The sequence below is a fragment of the Mustela nigripes genome, chromosome 6, assembly GCF_022355385.1.
Source record: "Mustela nigripes isolate SB6536 chromosome 6, MUSNIG.SB6536, whole genome shotgun sequence".
Taxonomy (NCBI): Eukaryota; Metazoa; Chordata; class Mammalia; order Carnivora; family Mustelidae; genus Mustela; species Mustela nigripes.
In genome coordinates, this window is record NC_081562.1 from 74,844,704 (window position 1) to 74,862,717 (window position 18,014).

General features: G+C 36.5%; 1 protein-coding gene across 1 annotated transcript in view; it reads right to left on the reverse strand.

Moving 5' to 3' along the window:
• Positions 1-10,346: 10,346 nt before the first annotated feature.
• Positions 10,347-18,014, reverse strand: part of CPNE8 (copine 8) — a 216,630-nt gene continuing 208,962 nt past the window's right edge. Inside the window, exon 17 of the mRNA XM_059404497.1 lies at positions 10,347-12,170. Within this exon, the coding sequence (XP_059260480.1) occupies positions 11,900-12,170 (271 nt within the window). The 3' untranslated portion in view covers positions 10,347-11,899. The remainder of the gene's footprint in view (positions 12,171-18,014) is intronic.

Sequence of the window (18,014 nt, forward strand, 5' to 3'; positions counted from 1 at the left end):
TTGATGATATTGAGGTGTGTGCCCTCTATCCCTACACTTTGAAGAGTTTTGATCAGGAAGGGATGCTGTACTTTGTCAAATGCTTTTTCAGCATCTATTGAGAGTATCATATGGTTCTTGTTCTTACTTTTATTGATGTGTTGTATCACATTGACTGATTTGCAGATGTTGAACCAACCTTGCAGCCCCGGAATAAATCCCACTTGGTCGTGGTGAATAATCTTTTTCTCTTTTATTTTAAGATTTTATTTATTTATTTGACAGACAGAGATTACAAGTAGGCAGAGAGGCAGACAGAGAGATTGAGTGGGAAGCAGGCTCCCTGCTGAGCAGGGCTCAATCCCAGGACCCTGGGAGCATCACCTGAGCCAAAGGCAGAGTCTTTAACCCACTGAGCCACCCAGGTGCCCTGAGATTAAGAGTATTTTATGGTAATTTTGGGATACAATTTCTTCTAACAGACCAAAATATACCCTAAACCTAGCATATGGCTTTGTTTTAGTCACAAGTCTGATCACATTCTCTTCTATTTTTTTTTCTTTTTTCAACCAACTTCTTATCTTATCCATTTCTTTTTTTAAAATCTTTTTAAATTTTCATCTTTACAGTCATATTCTCTCTCTTCTTCGTGTTTACATATTTATATATATATATAGTTTGTTTGTTTGTTTTTGTTTCTTACAAACATAGACTTTATTAAATGCTGTTCAATCTCCTAATGGAGATCTTTCATTACAAAACAGTTATCCACACAACTGCAAGTAAAGAGATTGGAATGGTACTCATAACACAAGTTGTTAGAAATACTTGACCAAGTGAAAACATACAAGACCTTTCTATAGTCAAGGACTCTACAGGGAAAGCCTACTGCATTTCCTTTAAATAAAGCCAGGCAGTGACAGTGAGTCCTCTCCATTACCACATTGTGGGACTCAAAGCCTCCTTCCCTGGGCCAGGAGGGACTGAAGGAAGGGCAGGTTGTGAGGACTGGAAATGTCCTGCCTTCAGCCTTTGGGAGGAAGAAGAGGAAATAACTGAGAGGCAGGCTCAGTGTTGACCTGTGCTGCTTCTCTGAATCTGGGTTCATCACTCTGGGAAGTTGCAGATGAAGGGGGATATTCATGAGAAACAATCTAAAGAATTTGGTTTATTTTCCCAGCTTTTATTTATATTTTCTGCTTTAAAAAATTTGGAGATACAAGTTTCTGATCAAATTCCAAAGTGCAGTAATATCTTTAATGTATGTGTGTGTGTGTGTGTGTGTATATGTATATATATATACATATATATATATATATGTATATATATTATGTCTTTAAAATTTTGGGAGCCACTTTGTTCTAACAGACCAAAATACACCCAAAATCAAATATGTGGCTCTCTTCTATTCACCAGCCTAATCGTATTTTTTCTCTCTTTTTTTCCTATTGTCCCCCTGGTTTAGGGTCTCTTCTGATTTGATTAGTATATATTTTTCTGGGGTTGTTGTTACCCTTTTAACATTTTATTCTCTCATTCGTCTATTCTTCTCTGCACAAATGACAAGGCAGAAAAACACACACACGTACACACACAAAAGAACAAGAGGCAGTACTGACTGCTGGGGACCTAATCAATACGGCATTAGTAATGTGTCAAAACTGGAGTTCAGAATGACGATTATCAATGTGCTAGCTTAGCTTGAAAAAAGCATAGAAGATACTAGAGAATTCCTTTCTGGAGAAATAAAAGAACTAAACTATAACAAAGTTGAAATTAAAAAAAAAAACTGTTAATGAGATGCAATAAAAAATGGAGGCTCTTACTGCTAGGATGAATGAGGCAAAAGAGAGAATTAGTGATATAGAAGACCAAATGATGGAGAATAAAGAAGCCGAGAAAAAGAGAGATAAATAATCACTGGATCATGAGGGGAGAATTAAAGAGATAAGACAAAACAATATTAGAATAATTGGGATCCCAGAAGAAGAAGAGAGAGAGGGGGGTGGAAGGTATATTGGAGCAAATTATAGCAGAGAACTTCCCTAATTTGGGGAAGGAACCAAGCCTCAAAGTCCAGGAGACACAGAAAATCCCCCTCAAAATCAATAAAAATAAGTCAGCACCCCATCATATAATAGTAAAACTTACAAGTCTTAGAGACAAAGAGAAAAGCCTGAAAGCAGTTCTAGACAAGAGTTCTGTAACTTAAAAATATTAGAAATATTAGAATGGTAGCAGATCTATCCACAGAGACCTGGCAGGCCAGAAAGGACTAGCATGGTATATTCAGAGCACTAAATGAGAAAAATATGCAGCCAAGAATATTATATCCAGCTAGGCTGTCATTGAAAATTGAAGGACAGATAAAAAGTTACCAGGACAAACAAAAACTAAAAGAATTTGCAAACAACAAACCAGCCCTACAGGAAATATTAAAATGGGTCCTCTAAGTGAAGAGAGAGCCAAAAAGTAACAGACCACAAAGGAAAAGAGAAAATGTACAGTAACAGTCTCCTTACAGTCAATACAATGGCACTAAATTCATATCTTTGAATATGTGAATGTAAATGGGCCAAATGCCCCATTGAAAAGACAAAGTATATCAGAATGGATTAAAAAGAAAAAAAAGACTCATTGATATGCTGTCTGGAAGAAACTCATTTTAGACCAAAAGACATGTCAAAATTTAAAGTGAGGGGGTGGAAAATAATTTACTGTGCTATTGGAGATCAATAGGAAGCTGTGGTGCCAATCCTTATATGAGAAAAATTAGATTTTAAGCCATAGACTACAATAAGAGATGAGGAAAGATACTATATCATACTTAAAGGGTCTGTCCAAAAAGAAGATCTAACAATTTTAAATATCTTGTCCCTAATATGGGAGCAGACAACAATATAAACCAATTGAAAACAACATCAAAGAAACACATCAACAATAATACAATAATAATAGGAGACATTAATACCCTCCTCACTGAAATGGACAGATCATCTAAGGAAAAGATAAACAAGGAATAAAGCTTTTTAGTGACACACTGGAACAGATGGCCACCACAGATATATTCAGAATATTCTATCCCAAAACAACACAATGCACATTCTTTTCTAGAGCACATGGAACATTCTCCAGAATAGATCACATTCTGGGTCACAAATCGGGTCTTGGCCAATACCAAAAGACTGGGATCATTCCTTGCATATTTTTAGACCACAATGCTTTGAAACCAGAACTCAACCACAAGAGGAAAGATGGAAAGAACTCAAATACATGGAGGCTAAAGACCATTTTACTTAAGAATGAATGGGTCAACCAGGAAATTAAAGAAGAATTTTAAAAATTCATGGAAACAAATGAAAATGAAAACACAACTGTTCAAAATCTTTGGGATGCAGCAAAGTTGGTCCTGAGAGGAAAGTATATAACAATACAAGCCTTTCCTAAGAAACAAGCAAAGTCTCGAATACACAACCTAACCCTAAATCCAAAGGAGCTGGAGAAAGAATAGCAAAGAAAGCCTAAACCCAGCATGAGAAGAGAAATCATGAAGTTCAGAACATAAATAAATGAAATAGAAACCAAAAGAATGATAGAACAGATCAAAGAAACTAGAAGCTGGTTCTTTGAAAGAATTAATGAGATTGATAAACCCCTGGCCAGACTTATCAAAAAGAAAAGAGAAAGGACCCAAATAAATAAAATCATGAATGAAAGAGGAGAGATCACAACCAACACCAAAGAATAGTAAACAATTATAAGAACATCTTATGAGCAACTATATGCCAGCAAATTTGACAATCTGGAAGAAATGGATGCATTCCTGGAGACATATTAACTACCAAAACTGAACCAGGAAGAAATAGAAAGCAGACTGAACAGACTCATAAATAGTAAGGAAATTGTAGCAGGAATAAAAAAATCTCCCAACAAACAGGAGCCCAAGGCCAGGTGGCTTTCCAGGGGAATTCTACCAAACATTTAAAAAAGAATTAATTCTATTTTTCTTAAACTGTTCCAAAAAATAGAAATGGAAGGAAAACTTCCAAACTCATTTTATGAGGTCAGCATTACCTTGATCCCCAAACCAGACCAAACCCCATCAAAAATGAGAATTACAGACCAATATCCCTGATGAACATGGATGCAAAAAATTCTCACCAAAATGCTAGCCAATAGGATCCAACAGTACACTAAAAGGATTATGCACAACAAAGTGAGATTTATTCCTGGGCTAGAAACCTGGTTCAACATCCAGAAATCAGCCAATGTGATAATAATACATTAATAAAAGAAGAACAAGAACCATATGATACTCTCAGTAGATGTTGAAAGAACATTTGACAAAGTATAGCATCCTTTCTTGTTCAAAACTCTTCACAGTGTAGTGGCAAAAGGCATATGCCTCAATATCATAAAAACCATCTATGAAAAACCCACAGCAAATATCATTCTCAATGGGAATAACTGAGATCTTTTTTCCTAAGGTCAGGAACATGGCAGGATGTCCACTATCACCACTACTGTGCAACATAGGACTGGAAGTCCTATCCTCAGCAATCAGACAAAAAAAGAATAAAAGGAGGCATCCGAATCAGCAAAGAAGAAGTCCAACTCTCACTCTTTGCAGATGATATGATACTTTATGTAGAAAACCCAAAAGACTTCACTCTAAAACTGCTAGAACTCATACAAGAATTCAGTAAAGTGTCAGTATATAAAATCAATACACAGAAATCTGTTACATTTATATACACCACCAACAAGACAGAAGAAAAAGAATTAAAGAGCTGATCCCGTTTACAATTGTGCCCCAAACCATAAGATACCTAGGAATAAATCTAACTAAAGAGGCAAAGATTCTGTACTCAGAAAACTATAGAGTACTCACAAAAGAAATTGAGGAAGACACAGAGGAATGGAAAGATGTTCCATGCTCATGGATTGGAAGAACAAATATTGTGAAAATGTTTACACTACCTAGAGCAATCTACACATTTATTGCAATCCCCATTATAATACCAACAACTTTTTTCAAAGAAATGGAACAAATAATCCTAAAACTTATATGGAACCAGAAAAGAACCCAAATAGCAGAGGAATGTTTAAAAAGAAAACTAAAGTTAGTATCATAATTCCAGACTTCAAGCTCTATTATAAAGCTGTAATCATGGTAACTGGCACAAAAACAGACACATAGAGCAATAGGACAGAATAAAGATCCCAGAAATGGACCCTCAGCTCTATGGTCAACTAATCTTTGATGAAGCAGGAAAGAATGTCCAATGGAAAAAAGACAATCTCTTCAACAAATGGTGTTGGGAAAATTGGACAGCCACATGCAGAAGAATGAAACTGGACCATTTCCTTACACCATACACAAAAACAGACACAAAAATGGATGAAGGACCTCAATATGGAGACAGGAATCCATCCAAACTTGAGAAGAACACAGGGAGCAACCTCTTCAACCTCGGTTGCAGCAAATTCTTCCTAGGAACATTGCCAAAGGCAAGGGAAGCAAGGGCAAATTGGGACTTCATTAAGATTAAAGCTTTTATACAGCAAAGGGAAGAGTCAACAAAATTAAAAGACAACCGACAGAATGGGAGAAGATACTTGCAAATGACATATCAGATAAAGGGTTATAATCCAAAATCTGTAAAAAACTTATCAAACTCAACACCCAAAGAACGAATGATCCAATCAAAAAATGGGCAGAAGACCTGAACAGACATTTTGGCAAAGAAGACATCCAAATGGCCAACAGACACATGAAAAAGTGTTTGACATCACTCAGCATCAGGGAAATACAAATCAAAACCACAGTGAGATACCACCTCACACCAGTCAGAATGGCTGAAATTAACCACTCAGGAAACGACAGGTGTTGGTGACGATGCAGAGAAAAAGGAACCCTCCTACACTGTTGGTGTGAATACAAGCTGGTGCAGCCACTCTGGAAAACAGTTTTCCTCAAAAAGTCGAAAATAGAGCTACCCTATGTCCCAGCAATTGCCCTGCTGGGTATTTACCCTAAAGATACAAATGTAATGATCCAAAAGGGCATGTGCACCCGAATGTTTATATACCCAAACTATGGAAAGAGCCTTGATCTTGATCTCCATCAACAGATGAATGGATATGAAGAAGTGAGATATATAGATATATCTATATAGCTATATATCGATATATATATATATATAGATATAGATTATAGATATATAGATCTCTATATATCTCTATATATCGATATATAACTCTAGATATACATATATCTATATATCTATATATCTCTATATAGATATATAATATATATATTTTTTATTTATATAAAATGCAGCCATCAAAAACCCCAAAATCTTGCCATTTGCAACAATGTGGATGAAACTTGAGGGTATCATGCTAAGCTGAATAAGTCAGAGAAAGACAATTATTATATGATATCAATGATATGAGGAATTTGAGGAACAAGACAGAGGATCATGGGGGAAGGGAGGGAAAAATGAAAGAAGATGTAAACCAGAGAAAAACAAAGCATAAGAGACTCTTAATCTCAGGAACAAACAGGGTTGCTGGAGGGGAGAGGGTGGGAGGGATGGAGTGGCTGGGGGATGGACACTGGGGAGGGTCTGTGCTATGGTGAGTGCTGTGAATTTTGTAAGACTGATGATTCACAGACCTGTACCCCTGAAAACAAATAATTGACTATATGTTAATTAAAAAAATAACTAAATGCGCAAATCTTGGGAACAATTTGCTTTTGTTCTTTCCATGGTAAGAGCTTAGTGGTCATCTTTCTCTTAGATTTTGACCTTCAGAGTATCTCCAAGGCCCAGGCAGTAAGAGTAACAGCAGATGATGGGATTGGGGGTGGTTTGATAAAGTATTAAATAAGCAACAACCCTGCCTTATGACATTTGAAAATGGTTCCTCTAAAAAAACTTCTGAAAGTCTGTTAGGAACCAGAAGTAGTATGCCATCAAGAAATAATCTTAGCAGAATCATTATGTTTGGAGACATCTCTGTATAATGCTATTATGTTGTTTTTATTACAAATAAATATTTCCAAACATTTTAAATAGTGGTTGAGTGTCACATTAACATAAAGAAAAGTGATTTCATTATGGGGCATTTCCTCTACTATCTATAGGGCAAATATTTCTATTTGGTGGCTCCTTACTCTGGTTGGTGAAGCTTGAAATCTGAACTGTGAATGTTGTCAGGATCATCACCGATGAAATAATGATAAACAGAGCCCAGGCTTGTATTGTGGGTTCTCTCATTTCCCCTTTCACATCTTCAAAGAAACCCTTTCAGCATTTGTATGTTCATGATATACCAAGACTTTCCTCATCAAAATCATATCATAAAATCTGATGAAGCCTTTCAGAAAAAAAATCTTGGTACAATTAGGTCAGTACATTTATAAAAAAAGATGTGTTTATTCTCAAAGTTTCCTTGTCTTTCATCTCAGTTATCTTCCTATCTTTTGTGGAATGAATGAAAGGCTTTCCTATTGTTCAATGACTTCTAGGATCTTCAGAGCAAATGGAAGTATGGTGGGACGGTGGGGTGAGGAGCATGGCAATGGTCAGGAGGAGGGGGAGTCAGCTAGAATTTATTCTAAGGGGAAAAAAAACCCAACAATGTTGAATCCCTTTAATTTTATGCTTTGAAGTTTTGTGAGCCATATAATAACACACAGGTTTAGGAACCCACTCTTTGTGTGAGCGGTAGACTGCTTATGCAGTAGATGATTGATAAGGCAAGAAAGTTGTCTTGGAAATTCTATAATTCGGTGTAGAACAAAGTACATGATAAATGTAAACTTGAGAGTCTCATAAGGGCACTCATAGCTTATTTGAGAAATAATCTCTATAATGCAGAGCTTTTCTGTCTTTTTCAGTCAAGATATATTTATTTTTAAAAAGAAGATTTATAAAATATCCTGAGGTTAGCCAGTAAGTATGCTGGAGCCTGGGAGTCCCAATTATCCTAAGCTGTATACCCACACATGTAGCCCATCTGCATGGCATGCACCTGTAAGCTATCTGTGACTCACTGATGGGAAAGCTCTGCACAGTATTAACTTTTTACAAGTAAATTTCCATCCTTTCGATCTTTATTAAGTGATACCACTTGCACTCAAAGGAAATCAATTTGATCGTCAGCTCTGTTTCTTTATTAGGAAGTGTATCTGATTTGTACTAATGATAGAAATTCGTCTTCAAGTGAGTTTTTATTAAGTGCCTTGCCATTTTGTGTCAATTACAGATCCGAGTAACACAGAGATGGAAAATAGTTAAAACACACATAAGCTAAAAGGAAAAAGCATGTTCTGCAGTAAAATCGTTGGTAGTTACAGGTTCTCTAAGAAACAACCACAGCCATCTCATCTTGTGAGAGAAATCTCTTTATGTCCTAAGCAGATGATAAGCTACCCTAATAATAACAAAAAAGTACATGAGCTCACCTACTTATCTTCACTCATTCTGAACAAAACAGCTATCCTCCACCCCTACTTCCAGCTGCCCTCTCCCCTACACATACCGCCATTCAAAGTTGCATCCACCTTTTCTTTTCTCCTCATATTACACGTAGAGAGAATTTTGAAAGTAGTGATTGAGCCATCTGATGTCCTTTGATTGCAGCAGTTACACAACCTAGTTACAGATTACAGTAAACTTGGAAGCTTTTAGAATTTACCTTTATCTGGGTGCCATAAAATCATAGTCTTATGTGTCGGGGAGATGTCAAGATGCCCCAAAGTAAAATAGTATATAAATAATGAGGCAATGGATATGCTAAAATGCAATGCATATTTGATTGACAGAAGGTACTGATTACTGTTAGCTGAAGTTTTAAAAAACATGGTTAAGAAGAGTTGGGCCTTGGGCTAGAAGATACAGAGTATTTTAGGTGGAGGCCTCAGGAGACAGCCTGATGGAAGGAAAGAGTAGGAACCATGCCTGAGACTCCAGATGAATCTAGCTTGGTTGGGAAAAGTAATGAGACAAATCTGGATGATTTCAATATTCATTCGGGAAGCAATGGAGTTGATATAACTGGGTGAGAACAGTGTTGGAGATGCTTGAATAGAAGTCTGAGGGTTCATCCTGGAATTGAAATGATTCTCATCAGAAAGGAAAGGAATGGGATTAGAGAACACAATATCCAGAGCCTTTGGTAATAGTCTGCTTTCTGTAGCAAGGTTGATGATTTAGAGCTATCACTCTTCTCTCAATCTATACCTTTCTTTTTTTTTAATTAAGATTTTATTTATTTACTTTGACAGAGAGAGATCACAAGTAGGCAGAGACAGGCAGTGGTGGTGGCGGGGGGAGAGCAGGCTCCTGCTGAGCAAAGAGCCTGATAAAGGGCTTGATTCCAGGACCCTGAGATCATGACCTGAGCTGAAGGCAGAGGCTTAACCCACTGAGCCACCCAGGTGCCCCAATATATACCTTTCTTTTCTCTCTTTACCAAATGTTTGCATATCCCTCATACCCAGTGTGTATGAGCAACTATTGGTATGCATTTGCATTTACGGATAATATTTCTGGGATTTTTCATTACAAAGCCCCTTATGGCAGTTCAAAAAATTCAAGTGGTTATTTTTGCAGTGGTATAACCAGCTCTGTTGTAGTTACACAGACTTGGATAAATCACTCAATCCCTTCAGACTTGGTTTCTTCCTTTATGCAGAAATAAGACATGACTGGGTATTTTCTAAAACAAAATATAGAACTAACATCGGAACACCTGGGAGGCTCAGTCGGTTAAGCATCTGACTCTCGATTTGGGCTCAGGTCATGATCACAAGGTTGTTGGATTGAGCCCTGCATTGGGTTCTGTGCTCAGTGCACACTCTGCTTGAGATTCTTTCTCTCCCTTTTCTTTTGCCCTCTCCCTGCTCCCATGCTCTTGAAAGAAAGGAAGGAAGGAAGGAAGGGAGAGAGGGAGGAAGAAGAAACGGAGGGATGGAGGGAGGAAATCTTAGGGAAAAAAAAGGAACTGATATCACATGCATTTCTGATATCACATGACCACTCTGCCGTACAAAGGGCATGGTTTATAACCAAAGATGATTTCTTAGTCATCTGCCCCCACTAGGAGTGGGCACATTATTACATAGATAAGAAAGTGTACATCCTTCATCTTCTCTAATTAGTTCTAAGTAAAATAAATAGTATTTGACAGGGAAGAAAATACCGACCTCATTCACTTTTATTTCTTTGGACTGAATACTGAAGGTAAATTTTAGAAAAATCAGTTGGGTATTAACTATACTGGTGGAAATATTTAAGATCAGTAAGGGAAATCATCACACTCCATTTCACCCACACATAACATAGAGCAAGTAGTTATCCTTTTAAAGATTTTAATACATACTTAAAAATGGACAGTTTGTTATTACATAATTGTATCACATTGATACTGTTATAGATATGTGGGTGTATATATTTTTCTTTTCAATAAAATAGTTTCATGCTTATAAAAGTCACCCTAAGTCAACTTGGACAAAGAGAACATCATACAGTAGAAATAAACCAAGTAGTAAATAAGATATAAGTAAGGAAAAATATTATAAAGCAGTTACATTGTTGACACAAAGGAAAAGAAAATACACTTTTCTATTATTTGAAGGCAATTCACAATCATTTCCAGGAATTCTGTGAGAATTTAAGGCCATTTGTTCTAAAGAAATGCTTTAATTTAGACACAACGTCACAAAACTGTAATTTCTGTAAAAACTGTATGTACATGCAAAAACTCTTTACAAGTCATTGTGGACAGGCAGTTCAGTATGTAGGATTAGGTTATCTCACAAATGTGTTGTGCACTAAGTCACGTGGTTTTGTGTATTTAACTGGGAATTTCACAAAAATCTTCCAGCCTGTGCACCTCGCACGGCAACATGAAAAGGTGATAACAAGAAGTCCAAATCAGGAGAGCCAGTATCCCTTTGAATTAAAATATCTAGACAAGGTATAATGGAGTAAAAAGTTTAAAACTTCTGCTACATGGTTCACAGTTAAATATTCTGGGTTTTAGTCTCTCTAAATAGCATTATAATATAAAGATGCTACTTCGTGCACAAAGTATTTTCTGTGCATTTTACAGTTCACAATGTTTGACTTTTTATTATTTCTACTGAGAATTACAGAACATAAACTGACTGCAGTCTAAATTTAGAACCCAAGCTCCATGAAAAATGCATGTTCCTACAGACTACACATCTGCTAAGCTTAAACCCCCATACCAGGCAAACAGCAGAGGAATCATTACTAAGCAGATGCGGCCTCGTAAGACCATTCACTTACTGAGAAATATGAAAGCATCTCTCCTTTCTCTTATTTGCAATTGTATTTGTCCAGACAGTCATTCAAAGAGATATTGCTCTTGCGATTATAGCTATTGCAATTTAGAAGACAGAGGATTCAATATTCAAAACTCTTATTCTTAAGAACAGTTATAAAAGTATTGAAATTTAAAAAGTAGTAACGTGTAAACATTGATACAGAGAGACTGCTTTCCTATACACACAGCAGTCGAGGACAATATTTGAGTTAAAAACAGTTTGTGCTTTTCCCAACAATACATTGGAAATTAGCTGTTTCTGTCCAAAAAAAAAAAAAAAAAAGAAGAAAGAAAGAAAGATAGATTCAGAGAAGACATCCATATTTTGCTTCAAGCATTTAAACAATTTTTCTGTTGCTCATGCAACAACCATATTTACAGTTTTGGTTTAGAAAGAGAATTAATTTTGGATCCAAGAAAGCATATTAACCAGGACTGCTGAAATCAAACCGAGAAGAGTATCTCATTCCCTGGTTCGCGACAGAGCACCAGGAGCAAAGCGTTGACTCAGCAGTTCTTCGTGATGGGTAGTTCACGGGGACGGTTGCGAGCACGGTCATATCTGAGTCTGTAACACGTGTGTAGGCGGGGTGTAGGGGGGCGGCGCGGGGGATGGCTTGATTCCGCGGGCCCGCATGTAGGAGAGGAACTGCTCCGGGATCTCAGCGAGGACGTCTTTAGCCAATCTGGCCATGCTCAGTATGTGGTTTCCGCTTCTGTCAATATAATCCCGGAACGGCACGAACTGAAACAGAGGTAGGAGAGTTATTCCAGAGACTTCAGTATGCTGTTTAACAGACACAAAAACCAACACATGGAAACATGTGCTGGAGAATCAGAGCAGCCTGGAGGACTGGTTAGATAGATAAGCATTACTATGCATCTTCAAGAGATTTGATTCATTAGCAACAGCAAGCTACTATAGTGACCGAAACTTTCTATTGTATATGCTTTATCTAAAAAGGGATGCAATTGTTCTCTATTTTTTTTTTTTTCTCCCAATAACTTCTGTCTCCTGGTCCCGAAAGGTCCATCATGTTGCTACAGGTATTCTGTGGTTTTGAGTTCTAGATCTCACCTGACTACCAATAGGATAGAGCGTTTACCTCTTCAGGGCTCGGTTTCCTGCCGGTGGAGTTAATACCTGCATAAATCAGCTTTCAGTGCAGAAAGAGTATCCAGCACAGGGGAAAAAGGAAAGTGCATATTGTTGAAGAAGCCTAAACACATGTGAAGTGTTTTTATTTATTACGAAAATATCAAATCTCATATCCCCCAATTTTTTTTTTAATCGGTTGTTTGGAATGGAAAAAAAATTATTCAGCCTAAGAATTGATAATACTTCATATTGAAATATCATCATTCTTGTTTTTATGTCATATAAAAATAATTGCTCTGTCTTTACATAAGCAATTATGTGAGAGCCATTATCAGCTGAACATTAAATATTCTGGCAATAAATTGCCTGATTCTATCTTTGCTTACAGTGGTTACTTAAGTTAATAAACATGTGCTATCTGAGGGCACTAGTTCAATTTCCCTTCAGAGATATGATGATTCTTGAAGCAACCTGGAAATGCTTGGAACCATTAATGTTGTGAACCCAGTAATTTAGGTCTTAGAGAAAAGGCACAGTGAAGACATTTGAGAATGTTGAACAATTTCTAAGTGTAAAATTAGGAGTTTGAATTAAATCAATTTTTCCTCCTCTAGAGAGACAGCACCTTCCCATCTCCTACTATACCATAACTGTGTTAAATTTATTTTGAAAAAGTGACTTTTGATTTAAGTAGCTACACAAGATGTGCTTTCAGAAAAAAACTATAATGAGGAAGTAGGCTTTAAGATGGTCAGATTGTTACAGATAAACCAATTTAAAATTTTAAGAAATCAAATAGCAAGTGTAATACTTCTCCTATAGTGAACACAGTCTCTTTTAAGGAAGAGGAGAAAATGACTCTTCTTTTTAAAATACTGTAGGCAGAGGCAACCTATATGACTATAATTTTACCTGTCCTGCTAACCAGGAGGGAAACTCAACGGAGCTTTTAGAAAAAAGTGTAGTAGAAAGGTGACAAAGCTTTCTCTTACACCTGAAGGTAGCTACGCAAGGGTAAGAAAAACTAATAGAGCAAATATAACCTTCAACTGAGAAGAGAGCTAAGGGGACGTGAACTTGTGTGAAGTCAAGTTATCTAACTTTGAACAAGACTTGACATTCTTAACAAAAAATCAGAGGTGCAAAAAAGTTAGGGTTTATTGTTTTTCACTGAAACTATAATTAGAAAAGTGAGAAAACAGGAATCGACAAGACTGAGGATTAATGAGAAAAAGACATCTGACTGCTATAGCTTACTTCATTCTTTTAAAAGACATAGCATGTTAAAAGTAAACATTTAGAATGCTTAGTATACAGCAGTTATCCCTTAAACTTTTTTTTTTTTTTTTTAAGAGTTCAGTTTTTCCGAACTCTGTAGCTAACACATCCATGGAGGGAAGGGATAGCACCTCTGGCAATCAGTTGATCTCACCACCCATTCTGTGTTTACCCCAACTTTGCTCTTGTATTTTTCTTTCCCTCTTTACCTTTCCTTCCACACCATGGACATTAATCTCATTTATCTTTTTACCGCCTATTCTCCCAAACCCTGGAATTAGACTGCCCAGGTTCAAAGGCTGATTCTCCAACTTATTAGCTGCATGATCTTAGACAAATGATTTCCCACTCATTCCGTTTACTCTTCTATAAATAAGGAGGATAATAATATTTATAATACCTGCTTTATTAGGTTGCTATATTAAGTAAGTTAATATGTAAAGTACTTAAAACAGTATTCGACTCATAATATGTATTATATGTGGTAATTGTTGTAATCATCACTACTATTACTATTCAACTTATACAGGTATATATTTCAATATAACCATGAAATTATATTCTTTTTTTTATTTTTAAATTTTTTTTTAGTTTACTTTTTGGGTATGTTCCAAAATTCATTGTTTATGCACCACACCCAGTGCTCCATGCAATACATGCCCTCCTTAATACCCACCATCAGGCCCCTCCCAATCCCGCACCCCCTCCTCTCCAAACCCTGTTTGTTTCTCAAAGTCCACAGTTTCTCATGGTTCCTCTCCCCCTCCAATTTCCCCCAACTCATTTTCCTTCTCCACTTCCCCATGTCCTCTGTGTTATTCCTTATGCTCCATAAGTAAGTGAAACCATATGATAATTGACTCTCTCTGCTTGACTTATTTCACTCAGCATAATCTCTTCCAGTCCCGTCCATGTTGCTACAAAAGTTGGGTATTCATCCTTTCTGATGGAGGTGTAAAACTCCATCGTATATATGTACCACATCTTTATCCATTTGTCTGTTGAAGGGCATCTTGGTTCTTTCCACAGTTTAGCGACTGTGGCCACTGCTGCTATGAACATTTGGGTACAGATGGCCCTTCTTTTCACTACATCTGTATCTTTGGCGTAAATACCCAGCAGTGCAATTGCAGGTCATAGGGTGGCTCTATTTTTAATTTCTTAAGGAATCTCCACACTGTTCTCCAAAGTGGTTGCACCAACTTGCATTCCCACCAACAGTGTAAGAGGGTTCCCCTTTCTCCACATCCTCTCCAACACTTGTTTACTGTCTATGAAACTATATTCTTTTTAAAAAAATTTTTATTACTTTTTTTATTTTTTATTTTTTTTTATTAACATATATTGTATTATTAGCCCCCAGGGTACAGGTCTGTGAATCGCCAGGTTTACACACTTCACAGCACTCACCATAGCACATACCTTCCCCAATGTCCATAACCCCACCTCCCTCTCCCTACCTGCCCCCAGCCCCTGACAACCCTCTGTTTTGTGAGATTAAGAGTCTCTTATGGTTTGTCTCTCTCCCGATCCCATCTTGTGAAACTATATTCTTAATAGTTTTCTAGCTACATTCACATCAAAGATTAAATACAAGGAATATCCTTCTTCATTTAGCTCAAACTTAAGAACAGTATCAGTGTTGTCTGCGAAGTAATTCATTTTCATGATTTTTCATTATTTTATAACACCCATTGCTTCATCTTTCCAGAAAATGCTAGGAGATATGCTATTTTTTTTTTAACTGAAGTCAATTAAAACTCATCTTTAAGAATGCTATGATGCTCTGGGATGTCAAAACTTAGATTCACAACCACCCTTCTCATAATACATGCAGATCTACTCATATTTAAAACATTTTCATAAATAACGGGTAAGAAAGAAATCTTAGTTTTCAACTGAAGAGGAAAGTATATATCACATTTAACATAGGCTTGTTCAGTGGGGCAACAGATTCTGCCTGCCCTTTGAATACTGGGGGACCTTGCCTATAACTTGCCTTGCCTTACCTCTCATTAACATAGAGAGTTCTTGTTATCAACAGAAGTATACCTTATCCCACCTGTGTGCTGGGAGTAGATGAAAAATGTTGAGAACTTTCTACTCACTAACTGAAATTACCTAAACCTTTCCCAAAGGGACATTCAGCTCTTCAATCAGTCACAAGGTACTGTCCTAAGTGAGAGATGAAAATGACAAGTGACTCTTCATTTCCTTTACTTCTTCATGTCATATCTTACAGTTGTCAGGACCTAATGTGCCCTCTGTAACACTGTTGCTCATATCCTCCTACAATCAATTTCCCACTCAACTTCTCAGACTACTCTGATTTTTGTCTTTTTCTTTTTTTAAAATCATTCATTTCTGATCACTGTACCTGGGGACTGCCTGTTCAAAATAATGCTCGCACATTTGTGGATGAGTGTCTTATGGTTTGTCTCCCTGGGTGTGGAGCCTGCCCCCACAAATGAACTCGGACCCTTCAAGTGTTGAGTCTAGAGGAATAAATCAGTTTTAACTTTGCACGAATTTATCACATTCATTCCCCCACAAAAAACCAATAAATGCATTCCATTCTGTAAAAATATACTATATCATTGATACTCTCTATATTTTTTTTTCAGCATCCATCCAGTACAAGGAAAATGTTCCACATGGCTGCTCTAATGGCTGGCTTTGCCTATTTGTGAAAACAAGTTTTGAATCAGTTTGGGCAAATGGACTTTTAGTTGCTGTTCTGCTCAATTTTACTTGATTGTTCCTACTGTGCAGAGCTCCATTAGTGATTTTCAAGTCTACGCCTTCAAGGTTATTATTCTCCTTTTAATGGAAAATATGATTTAAACATAATTTTTAAGGAAATGATAGGCCAACCAACAGCTGTGTGCAGCCAGAAGAAATGACTCTGCATTATACACAATGGCCAATTCATAGCACAAACAAATAGGAAGCCTTTACATATACTGACTTAAGAAAATAACTCTTTGAAGTTTTAGAATAACAACAATAGGATCTCATCTTGCTTACTGTTTGTACTAGAGTCACGAAATTCAATCTTAAGGCAATGAATATAATTACACATAAGGCTGACTACAGTGTCCCTTGTCAAGGTATAGCTACTATGAAATACTGACATAAAAATGAATTTGCACTGGACTATGCCACAGACCATCTAAACACAATAACTAACATTGGCACTAACTAATGCATTTGTTGAGCAACTGGTAGGTAACAGGCCATCTGCTAAAATATTTATACAGTATCTCATTACATTTTTATAAGCATGTTACCCATATTTTGAATTTACAGAAGAGGAAACTGAAACTTGGAAAGTTTAATTAACTTAGATGAGATACTTACCAGTATCAATCATTATTTGAACCTAAATTGATCTAACTCTGAGACATGAACCACTTCAGTAATATGAAAGGGGAATTAGATCCTAATAATCTTCACTAGAATATTGGTTTTTATGAAAGTAGGTGTGTTATAACAGAAAGAACAAAGGTTTTGGAATCAGAACTCTGTTGGAAATTTGGATCTATCAATTTATGACTTAAATAATTTTGTACACGTTGCTACCTGGGTCTCAGTTTTTTTATTCATAAATTACTACAAGGCAAAAAGTGGCCAGTATTTTTAGGAAGATATAAAGTGGTATGTGAATAAATTGATGAAGTGGGGAAGTTAGTTCAGGTGTGCAGAGAGGGCTTTGTGCAAGGCTATATCATGGAACTTCCAAAATGTAAGATATTAATCAGCACAGATAAAGAAGAGTATTCCTGGTGAAATAAGAGGAAATAAAAACAAGAACAATGGAAATGTGTGATGGAAATACAGCTGGTAGTCCTATTTGTCTAGACAAAGTAGTGTGTATGTGTGTGCTCAGCTAAAGAGGAAGATTGGGGTCAAGTCACAGAGATGCTTAAATGCTATGTTTAGGTTTTAAATCAGTGTTATACATGATTTTTGCTAAGAATTTTAGAATCAGACATTTTAAGGTTAAATCTTTACTCTATTTCTTACCAGCTACATGACTGTAGACAAGAAGAATTAAACGTAATTTCTTTTTCTTTCTTTCTTTTTTTTTTTTTTTAGGGTAAAAGGTGTTTATTTCCTTTTTGCTTCTTCTTCTTTTTTTTTTTTTTTAATTTTTTATTTTTTATAAACATGTTTTTATCCCCGGGGTACAGGTCTGTGAATCACCAGGTTTACACACTTCACAGCACTCACCAAAGCACATACCCTCCCCAATGTCCATAATCCCACCCCCTTCTCCCAAACCCCCTCCCAA